The 12,195-nt window shown below is 36.7% G+C and overlaps 1 protein-coding gene across 9 annotated transcripts in view; it reads right to left on the reverse strand.

Annotated features, from left to right (window-relative positions):
- HEATR5A (HEAT repeat containing 5A) overlaps positions 1-12,195 on the reverse strand; it is a 73,032-nt gene that overhangs the window by 16,610 nt on the left and 44,227 nt on the right. For 7 of the 9 annotated variants that reach the window (XM_085301669.1, XM_085301674.1, XM_085301668.1 and 4 more), the window contains 7 exons: positions 10,685-10,711; positions 8,670-8,808; positions 7,324-7,503; positions 6,285-6,524; positions 5,398-5,579; positions 2,113-2,181; positions 1,502-1,681 (listed from right to left, as the gene is read on the reverse strand). In XM_085301669.1, coding sequence (XP_085157795.1) covers positions 1,502-1,681; positions 2,113-2,181; positions 5,398-5,579; positions 6,285-6,524; positions 7,324-7,503; positions 8,670-8,808; positions 10,685-10,711 — 1,017 coding nt within the window. The remainder of the gene's footprint in view (positions 1-1,501; positions 1,682-2,112; positions 2,182-5,397; positions 5,580-6,284; positions 6,525-7,323; positions 7,504-8,669; positions 8,809-10,684; positions 10,712-12,195) is intronic. The other 2 variants (XM_085301676.1, XM_085301675.1) reach the window with 2 other exon arrangements.

Genomic DNA, 12,195 nt, shown 5'->3' on the forward strand with positions numbered 1-12,195 from the left:
GTCAGAAGTCTGTCAATATTCCTAAGTCTGCATTAAACTGAACTATTTATTGGAATCTTGTTAAAATATTACAAAAAAAGTGTGTCCAAAGACAAGCCTTTGCTCAACAAGTAAAAAATGACATAAATTTGGATACCACAGACCGGAACTGGGTTATATTAACAAAATTACACATACTGATTTTTGTGATCTCAGTAATTTTAACTCAGTTTTTCTGTTTTGATTCTTACTCCATTTGCATGAAATATGACTGAGGCTCACTCTCCCAAACAACTGATGTTGCTTTTAAAAATCTTTAAGTGTAAAACCCTTCAAATTCTGGAAATAAGAAATGTGTAAGATCTTAAATCAGCAGGAATCAGCTAGGACTTAAGTGAAATATTTGTAAATTACAGGTCATGAAAGCTTGCCCCGATTTCCTTTATCATAGCTTTTCACATCTGAGATCCAGTAGAAAAACATAAGGTTTTGCTTTTAAGATTTCTAGTGATTTTCGTTATAGATTAGAGCAATTCACACATCTTCAGTTCTTAAAATTGGCCTCATACACAGTCTGATTTTTGCCTCAGCCTCTGACCAGMAATAGGTTTAATAGCCATGTATCCTTAAAAACACCTACTCCATATAAGCATTTTGGATTTATCAAGACACCTTTTCTTGAATAGATGAGATAGACCGATCTACTTAAACGTCTCAATGTCAGCATGTTTACAAAATTTTTATTCCTACTTGCTAGCTTTTTTCTGCTGGCTGTCCTATTGTGCCAATATTCTTTTTCAAATCTATCCACCAGAAGTTATGTTTTTCTACAAATGTTGTCATTAATACCATCTACTGACATCACCTGCTTTCTTCTTCATGGCACCTCTCCGCTTGTATTAAGAAATATATTAACCACCTATGTCTTCATATTAGCTCATATTTAGCTGGTTATCTACTGTCAGCACCAAGTTCATTACCAATGCTTTGTAAGACACATCTTCTAGACATTACTGACATTGTTGATTCTTAAATATCTAACCTCACATTTACATGTATTAAAACAGGCATTCATGTGAGCTGACTTTACAAAGCCAGTTAGTCACTGCAATACTTAACTGACATTGTTAACTTACAAGAACTCACTTGTAAGAAATTAAATGCCAATAAACAAAGACAATACATGATGAATATTCAAAACTGATAGATCACCGTAACTATCTATACCTTCCCAAYTTAAAATGGGCATTGAGTCAGTAGAACATGTTAAGAAATCTGAATAGTATAATGCAAACAGTTTAACGAAGGGTGCCATTGTCAAGTTTACAAAGCATCTTACGGATCACGTTTATTTTTTGACCTAGGTAGGGCTGGTGTTCATGCAGTGTTCGGAGGAATCAAAGCCAAGTTTGCTTTGGAACCAACAACTATGTCATGGAGCGTATTTCCTGAAACCATTCTGTCTGAAAGCTTCTCACTCACGTAACAGATAAAGAATATTGTAACAGAGCATTATACTAACCTCTGCCCACGCCTTAAGCACAGCCAGTATCTCCATAGTTGAAGTGCTTTCATTATATTGTTGACTTTGTGCTTCTTTCCCAGCCTGTGCTTTGACCAAAGAGGACACTAGCAACTGGTGAACCCTTCGAAGGTCATTAAGGTCACTTACTACACCACTTGCTATCCAGGCACTGCAAACCTAATGTTTAAAACAGGATTAGTTAGAAACAATAGCCAAAGACTGCTGGATACGTCTTTCTTCAACTATAAAATGATGTAACACACATTTCATTTCTACTCAAATATAGTTTATCTCAGATTGTAACCAATGTGAAACAGCATTATAATTCAGTATGCATATGCATAAGAYGAAAGCCAAAATGATTACAATGATGTCATAAATATTTTACAACTGAAGCATCAAATATTACAAAGTTTCTCAAAAGATTTTAAAGTGCATAAAATCTCTGAGGTGTTACCAAATAAAGGTAACATGGATGGCGTTATTTTCTGTGCATTAACAACTAAAGTCTTGATGATTTATTATTTCCTTTTWATCCTGTGACTTATCAAACAAAAGTAAAATTTCAGAGGGTCTACCACTTAGGAATACTGATTTTCAACACTTGCCTGACATGCTTTTGCTGTGACATCAGGAGGTGTTTCTGAAGCAAAGGCAGGCCTAAGTGCTGCTCCAACCTAAACAGAAGTTATAAAGCATTTAATACATAATGAGCAATTGACTAAATAATTACTTCTCATAAGCAAGTTGTGTTGTAGTCTTCCTTTAATAAAGCACAGCCCTCCAGTTTCATTTTTCTCAGACTATTTTGATGAAATTGTTTTCTTTTGCTTATGCAGAAGACATTGTTTTCTTTGAGAGGAGTTTTCAAAGTCACTTCTATTCTTTCCACATTCTAAAATTGAAACAGCAACCTCTTCCTTCTTGAAGTCCTGATTTGATGAGTAGCCCTCAAAATAAAAACATTGTTTGAAACCATGAAGGCAGAGAGGAACCTCCTGAGGTTCAACAAGGGCAAGTGCAGAGTCCTGCACCTAGGGAGAAATAACCCCATGCCCAAGTACAAGCTGGGGGCTGACCTGCTGGAGAGCAGCTCTGCAGGGAAGGACCTGGGAGTGCTGGTGGATGACAAATTGACCATGAGCCAGCAATGTGCCCTTGTGGCCGGGAAGGCCAATGGTCTCCTGGAGTGCATTAGGAAGAGTGTTGCCAGCAGGTTGAGGGAGGTGATCCTGCCCCTCTACTCAGCCCTGGGGAGGCCTCATCTCGAGTACTGCGTCCAGTTCTGGGCTCCCCAGGACAAGAGAGACATGGAGCTACTGGGGAGAGTCCAGTGCAGGGCTACAAAGATGCTCAGAGGGCTGGAGCACCTGCCCTSTGAGGAACGGCTGCGAGAGCTGGGCCTCTTCAGCCTGGGGAAGAGAAGACTGAGGGGGGATCTGATCAATGTGGACAAGTACCTGAAGGGAGGGTGTCAAGGGGACRGGGACAAACTCTTTTCAGTTGTCCCGTRTGACAGGACAAGAGGCAAYGGGCAGAAATTGAAGCACAGGAAGTTCYGCCTGAYCGTGAGGGGGAATTTCTTSCCTGTGAGAGTGAMRGAGCMCTGGMMCAGGTTGCCCAGAGAGGTTGTGGAGTCTCCTTCTCCGGAGGTATTCAAGGCTCGCCTGGACGCAACCCTGTCTACCATGCTCTAGGTGACCCTGCCTGAGCAGGGAGGTTGGACTAGATGATCTCCAGAGGTCCCTTCCAACCTTACTGATTCTATGATTCTAAGACTTACAAGAGACTCAATGAGTGACATTTCCTTACTCAGAAAGAATATAGCCTTAAGGAAATAAATGGCTGAAGTTGGTCAACTTTGCAAAGTGAGAGAAGGCAAGAAGAGAATTTCTATTCATCTAATAAAGAACACATAAACCCCTACCAATCAGTTCTCAAAGATTCAGCTACTCTTATAGCTGGAGGCTATTTTCGCTAAAGGCTAATAAAAATTTTCTTTGTCACTTTAAATGATATCTGAAACTCACTTAAGTCTGAAACTCTTTGAGATGGAAATACAAAGTTTAATAAGACTATGTATGGAACGTCCAGTGCAATGGCATATCCTCACTGAGAGGATACAAGAATGAATTATTCAATAGATAAGGACCAATTCAGTCTCTGTAATTTAAAGAAATAATCTCCTAATTAGGCCCTAGTATTTACTCCTGAGTAAGCTCAGGCTTTTATTTCAGCCATGTCATTTTCAGAGTCTCTTACTGGGGGGAAACCATGCTCCTCCTGAAAAATTACCTTGGTAACTGTTTACATCATTTTGAGGAAATATTGAAAGAGTTCTGTTTTGGGAGAGCTGAAGATCTAATGTCACTATGTGCTTTTTTATATGCTGAATGACCAACGAGATTTTTGCAATAGGCACACTGAAACAAGTATGTTTTTACACTTACATTGAACCTCCACATAATAAAAGTATGGGAAGCATAAATAACCATCTTGAGTTCATGAAGATCAGTGAAAAGGACTTTTTTCTAATGACAAGTAAAGTTTGTTAAGACCTTCCCATGGCTTAGACTTCATTTAAGGAACTTCTGAACAAGATCTATGGGGGAAACCACCATTTAAATTTGGAAAAGGCATTCTCCTATAGCTATCTATTTCTGGTTATTGTTATGGAAAGAATTTTGACAAGAAAAGGACTGGATATGCAATTGTGTCACATCTCTTTAACTTCTATAAAATATTTAATGAGAAGACCTGAGTATAGTATTAGACAAAACTTTTTAAGGATAACGAAGGTTAGGAGGAGAATGGAGTGTTAGTTAATTACCAGAGCTATCTGTGAGCTGTTTGATGGTATTGTACAGCAAGGACATGTATTTTTTGCTTAGTAGTTACAGACTATCTCAGGGCAACGTTCCTTCCCTCATAAAGACATGCCAACAGAATAGAATTCTAATGTCAAAAGGGGAAAGCAAGATCAAAATCACAGAATAGTTAGGGTTTAGATGCACCTCTGCAGATTATCTGGTCCAGCCCCACTGCAGGGTCACCTAAAGCAGGTTGCTCAGAGCCATGTCCTGTTAGGTTCTGAAACCTTCAAGGGTGCAAACTCTGGCCAATCTGTTTCAGTGTTCAAACACCCTCACATTAAAGTGCTTTCTTATGTTCAAGGGGAATTTTCTGCATTTCAGTTCATGCTCATTGCCTAGGTTGTCTTCRGTATCACTCTCTCTCTCTGCTTCTATGAGAGAAACTGATGTGATTAAACAATACATGCTAGAAACTGAGGAAACGGAGCCAGATGAGGATTAATACAGCTGCCTGTCATGTTTAATGCAAGCGTAATCTGGAATGCAAAATGATCAGGGCAATACTTCTGTAAGTATTCCTTTTTTGTGCTGAAATAGACCTTGTGACTAGAATCCATGCTTTTACATTCTCTAGCTTAGTTATTGATCAAGATATCCTAGTGTGAGGACTGTGGCATGCAAAAGCTTACTTATTAGTAAGCAGAGTTTGAAGCATTTGTTGTTCCTAACTGCTTTTGCAATACTACCACACTTTGAAATCAGTATCTTCTGGAACGAATAATGATGTTCTGTTTTCTTTTTGCTGTATTCAAATAAGGAAGAGGGAAAAAATCCCTAGCCTTCAAAAGCTTTGGGTCTAAAACTGACTGACCGAAAAAATGCCTTCTAAGTACGTTAAGGCTGAAGATAATTAATAACAGTTTCAGTAACAAACTAGCTGAAACCCAACAACACCACTACCTACTGCAAAAAGCAAATTTCTTTTACTGATTAGCTGTCACTTTACATTTTTCTAACTTACTAGCAGTGGTGATTAGCTGTCACTTTACATTTTTCTAACTTACTAGCAGTGGTGCTTACATTAGCTTGATACTGCTCCAGAATTACATGGCCTGGAAACTCAGGTTCAGGAACAGCTGCAAACTTCCGAACAACAATTAGCAATGTTTGAAGTCCAGAAAGACGGAGCTGATCACTGTGATCTGTGGCAGCCATAAAAGCCATACGTATCAAGTCAGCTAAATGCAATACCAAAAAGTCATCTGAAGAGAAAATAGAATTTTTTTAAAAAAACTTTTAAATTCAGAAATAGACATAATAATATATTTTATACTGTTGCTCCAAACACTTTCAAATTGTRTATTTTACCACTAAGATTCCCTGAAAGCACGTTACACACACAATGATCTTATTTGTACCTCCTATATCAGCTGATACGGGCATCTTTCCCTTTGAATGCAAAAACTTTAAAAAAGCATAAATATGTTTCTAYATGAGGCAGATTTCCCCCTCCAAAAAAATCTTTGAGGAAAAATCCTTCCAGATAAACATAGAGAGGTACTGAAAAAATGGCATTGTCTTTCTACTGGTAATTATGCAAATTATGGAGAGGAAAAAAAAAAAATCAGAGTTTTTTTTTTTTCTGTCAGACTTCCAGGTACTAAACCATGTTGTTGTAGGCAGGTGCCAGCAATCACTTCTGATTGCCAATGCTTATGCAGAAACAATGGCTCCCCCATGGATATGCCATGGTATTATGACCAAGAAATTGAGAGCAAATGTTGTAGTGACATGACAGTATTTTGGCTAATTAAAATTGCTCCACACCTTAATCAATACAAGCTTCTAATAAGATTTTTTCAGTGGTTGCAAAGAAATGAATTTACGAAGAAATTTCATTAAGATGCCAACATTTATTTTAAGCATACTTTGTATTCTATGAAATTCTTTCAGTGTCTAACACATACCTCTTGAATCACGTTGTTTTCTTTCGTGAGCCAAAGTTATGTCAAAATGTGCACTGTCTGCATTTTCACATTGGCTGATAATTTTACAAACACACTCTGCAGCAAAAACTCTTGTAGACCAACGTGGGTTACTGAAAGGGTGGGACCTCTCATCACTTGCAGAGGTTAATACAGATGCATCGTCTGCTTTAGCAGTCTCCTCTTCTTGTGTAGTGTCTAATGAAGCTACTGTATTGAAATCTGTATTTAAGACACAGGGAAAAATGAAGAAATATAATACTCTTTTACTGTGACTGAAAAACTACAGAAGGACTTGTAAGGAAAGGTCTTTGAAGTGCTCTCTAACCTCCAACTCACTATGACTCCCTTTAGCTTTGGTGTCTTAAAATCATTGCTAGAATTAAAAATAAAATGTAGTAAAACTATCTGCATTTCTTAGATATTACTTGCAACAAGATCAGTATCATGAAAGTAAATGGAGAAGAAAGAATGAAATGAAAGAAAAAACAACTTGTTTATATAAATGCGACAGAACAGAAGCTACTAGCTTTTCAAAATATTTTCCCCCTGTACAGCAAGTTAAAAATCCCTCACAATATTCACCACCTTAACTAATTCCACCTGCTCAGGAGATTCGTTATGGTATTACAGGTCTGCGTCATCCCTATCTTTATTAGGGGAGAGGGTCTGGGTAATTTTCTTGTTGGTACTCACACAGGACTAACAGATATATTCTGCATCTCCACTTCTGATATGCAAGTAAGTTAACATTAGGCCTATAAATCAACCAGACTATGAACAGTCAAGGCATATTATGATGTTTACAAAAGTCTTTTCAGTAAGGAAAAGGCAATCAAAAGGAAAAAAGTCATATTCCTTCTGAACAAAGTAAGTTAAAGGGACCAATGTTTCAATATGGAAGTGTGATATGTTTCATAAGTGTCTAACATTCAAGAAAAAAAGATTACTTCACTGACATATTGTACTGTTGCAGGCTTTGCTTTTATTGTGTTCTCAGCTAGAGTCTATTAGCACTTACCAGCTGATGCAGCAAGAACATCTTTACACAGCTTCAGCCAAAAAGAGAGCTTTTCAACTGCCATTGAAGTAAGCATATGACTCAGAGTCTCTTTGATATCTTGGCACAATCTTTGATCCAATTCTTTGTCCAGCAAACTCAGCAATGCCCCCTCCAGGCCTATTTCTCTGATGTTAACATCTGCTAAGAACAAAGTCTGTGAGCGGAGAGCTGTACATCACAAAGCTGCAGTAATGACTACAGAAACCTACAGAAACACASACAATATCTTGTGAACAACAAGTATGTAGCCTTGAAATACTTCTGAACTGATAAAATTAACTGCTTTAATGCCATGTCTAAAGCATCTGGGTACAAAGTAAGTTTTGAACTTTTAAAGAGCCATATTACCAACAGGAAGGAAGTTTCTCCAGAGAAAAAAAAGAATCTATCGTGAATTTTACAGCACTATCATTGCCATAGCATCTGAGCCCCAGAAAGAAAACTATCTTGGTCCATGTGATTCCTCACACTGACTCCTAAGGTAATTCTAAAATAATGTTTTATCCTGAAAGAGAAGCTGAAATTATTTCCAGCATAGCACAGAAACAGAGACACAGAAATAATCTGTTAAATGAAGATGACCAATTTTTATTTGCCCAATAGTACCGATTTTAAAAATCGCCATTTTTACAGAATGGCTATAATCCATCTTTTCTGAAAATTTATAAATGAGCCTGAATTGAAATTCAGAGTAAAATCATTTGTTGCCACCATACTCTCATAAGAGGACTCATAAGGATGAATTAGCAATTATTCTCAGGCCTCACAGCCAAAAAACAAGAGGAAAAAAAAAAAATCCACAACTTCAGAAAGTTAAAAATGCTAGGGACCCCACCTCAGGGCCTCTTCCCTTAACTGAATCTCCAAAGAGGTCAACAGAAACTTTAGCAAGTTTTGTGCACTTTCCCTCAAATGACAGATTTTTAATTTAAGAGGTGATTTACRTGGGAAAATAAAATTAATTATGTACACACAATCTAAAATCTAAGACTATGAAGTAGTTACCACAGCAGCTAGTGGCTAAATAGATTTATGTTAGTTTAGAACTGCATCGACATTWTCTGATTTAGTAATTCTTACTATCTACGGTACAGGAAAATAATAGTATCTTCATTTTATTAATAAAAAAGGTTTGGATGCTTCCAAATTTGGTATCATGTAGAAAACTGAAACAGAAAATATCTTTTTGAGCTAAAGACTCCAAAAAAGACATTGGAAAGTTATTTTCATACCCATAGAAGAGCATGTTCAAAGATCACTAGCAATGTGCCAGACTCCTGGATCTCAAAATTTCCATATGTTACCTGGAGTAAAATCTTCTCGGCTCTCCTTAACTAAAGCAACAGCATATTCTGATACCTCAGCAGCTTCTCTTTGCACAAGTTGACGCAAACACCCTACCACTGCACGTCTCAGTAGTAAGTACGAGCTACAGAGATTCACCTGAAACACGCAAACAGAAAGAACAAGATGGCTGACAAACCTTTCTAGGAGTAACTTGGTACAGTTAATTATTAAACCAATTGACCAATTAAATTAATTGACCAATTAGTTATTAAACACACTGTGAAGTCAGTAAGCATGTTATCGATGCTGTTTTTGCTCGGCTTTTAAAATTATTATTTTTAGGTCCTGAATGAAAACTTTTGCAACTACCATCACCAATTTTATGATATCAGTACTTCTAACATTTTCTCACCAAAGGTAAATTACAAGACTGGTCCAAGGCCAGATCCAACTCCCACTTATGTCAGTAGAAAGACCCCCATTAGTTCCAATGACAGTTGGATAATGTTCTCAGTGGACAACTATTAAATCTATTCTCTGACTACAGGGTATATATAATAGCTTTGAAAACTTAGCACATGAAAACATATTCGTATCATCATCATATGCAACTAGGGAAATGCTGATGTAACCAAGGGTGAAACAGACAACCAGGCTTTAATAATTCTGAACTCCATGCATGAAAGGAAATTTGTAAGAAATGGCAAAGAGAACACTGCCACGATTAAGTATTGTATAGACAGATGACATTAAATTATGTCTTAGAGAAGGTAAGAGAGATTTACTGATGAATATGTTACACTGAGACAAGTCAGCTCTCCTGAGCAGTTTCTAGCAAAAAAGTTTATAGTATCATTGTATTTCATCATCCTCAGGCCAGGATCTGTCTTTTATATTGATAAAAACAAAATAATGCATTACTTATTACAGGAATAAAAAAAAATACTTAAAAAAAMCCCCATAGCCACAAGGCTTTTTATTAGGTGGAGGTTTCTGTATTTTTTGGAGGGGACAAGAGGGCTGGCTTTTAATTTTAAGTACATTTTGAAAGGGATCCCAAGATAYAATGAATCAGCTGTGCAGCCAAGAAGAATAACTACACCAATATTAATGCAATTTAAATTAGATTATCATCAGTTTGGAGTAAGCCATCAAAATAAAGATGTATCTAACTGAAAAAAAGTTATCCTTTATAACTAATTAGTTGTGTACCCTTAGCTGCCACCATCACTAGGACAGAGCTGAGTGTCTGCTGCAGGAAAAACCTCCAGTGAGATCACGCTCCTCATTTGTCAGTGAAAGGTCAATACATGTTAGTCAAAATGAGATTCAAAATAACAAGTTAAGGACATAAAGAATAAGTGAAGAATTTCCGCTTTGTTACATTAATAGAACTAAGTTGTGTCTTCTGAATTTTTATACATGCACCTGAATCTGTAGGACTTAGAATTATACATTTTGTACACACAAAGATACACTCTTCACATAATACTTTAAGAAACCTCACTCAATTAGTATGTCTGCAAGATACTTTAATTGAAACTTTAAAAACAAAGAGGCTTTTAATATAACGTCTATTCAAGMAGGCTACATACTCTACTGCAAGTTGGACGTGCATAAGTTGCATGCTCGTTTTTAATAGGGGAAACCAGAGGACCTGAATCAGGCCACTGGACAATGTAAAATGCACATTTTTCATAGCTCTCATTCTCCCATATTTTAAGTAGGGCATAGGACCAAGACACAAACACAAAATGCAAGCATCACATACAAACTTAAACAAACAGCTCCCTTTCTGCACTGAATATGTTAAAATCAAAATGATGGCTAATGAAGCACAAGTGAGATGTATGCGTGCCATCTGCAGAAAGTTAGGAAGGGTCTGGTTAGAATGAGAATCAACTGAATGTCACTTGACATGCTTAAAAGAATTTACATTAAAAATGGTGAAAAGGAAGAGATAAAAGATGAAATAAAAAACAACACTGCAAACTGCTGAAGTTCTTAGGATTAACAAGGCACGGGGACCTACCAACACAGAATTATCCAACAAGATCTCCTGCACAAAAACAAATGACAAACCAGTCACGACAAAACCAAAATATAAATACCACAGTGATACTAACCACACAAGGAGACCACTACAYGTAAATTCAGCGTATATAAAATTCAGAATCTTATCTCAAACACACTGAAAACCTAATTTGCTTAGTTCAGTTATTTTACATTTAATGTCAAACATCCTTAAATTGCAAGCCAGCTGCCCATAAAATTAGTACTTAAAATAAATTGCATCAACAAGACAACAGCTTAGTCTAGTTATTAACAATGTATACAGTATTGTGTTGCAAAAACATCTTTAATGTCTTGCAGCTGAAAGCTGGAGTATTTATTACATTGTAAGCTTACACAGATAAACTCCCTAGAAGTCTGCATTCACAGAAGTTAGCTTTAGAGTTTGTTAGATACAAGTGAAAGCATTTGATTTCTATTCCTCTTGAGCCAAGAATTTAATTGACAGATAGGATAAGTATTACTCTGTTAGGTGCAAAATCTTATGAAAAAAGACCCAACTGACAAAAAAGCAATACAGTAAGAAGCTGAAAAAGGGAAACTAGATAATGACAGGCACACACACACAGTAAAAAACAAACAAAATAAAGCCTGTGAAGGCTGTGAAAGGTCTTTGTACATTCATATTGAAGATTTTATCTCATTCATGTTTCTATGGAGAGAAGATGACAAGATCCAAAGATTCTTTGCCTTTCTTGTTTTCCTACCTTAAATAAATAAAGAAAGTAATGAGGAGTATTAACAGTACTTAGTATCTAGCTCTTCATACTGTACTTCCTCTTAAGACTTCAAGGTGCCTTATACAAAGGACAGTCACATCTGTTTTCCACATGCAGAAATTTAAACCCATGGAGAAACCTGTGAAATTTAAATCCTCGCTCTCCATGGAAAATGACTTGCTGGGGGTCACCCRCCAGGCCAACAACAGTCAGGAGCAAATTTCAAATCTCTAGTCCATTGCAATGGTTTATTCTGCTTCCCTATCAAGATAGTGATTTAGTAGGTAGAAACTGTGCAGACTGACACTGATTTTTTGCATGCAGAGGTCTGCTTAACCATGATCTTCTCACAGATCACAAAAAGCACACATTCATTCAAAACTTGTTAATTTATGACATTCCTGAGTGACATATTGATGTTTACTGAATTGTAAGCACCTAAAAYATTGCCCTTAGTTCTGTAACAAGCTCTTTAGAATTAGAAGAGTTCATCCATGTAAGGCTGCTGACTTTCACAGTCTTCCCCTGTGAAGCTCATTGTAGTTTTAGGATGAAGTGAATACGCACACACCCAAGCCATGAACCATGCTTCTCTTTATGTACTTTATTATAATAATGATTAAATTGCTAAACTAAAGTACTTTATGAAATACTTTGACACAATTTGTAAAAATAAGAAAAAACACAAATATCATATAGACAGAAGACCTTGTCACAAATTATTAACTACTTGTTATAAGTTAGAGAGATC

Source organism: Rhea americana, unplaced genomic scaffold (genome assembly GCF_003343005.1).
Source record: "Rhea americana isolate MKP2758 unplaced genomic scaffold, rheAme1 scaffold_18, whole genome shotgun sequence".
In the NCBI taxonomy this organism is placed as follows: domain Eukaryota; kingdom Metazoa; phylum Chordata; class Aves; order Rheiformes; family Rheidae; genus Rhea; species Rhea americana.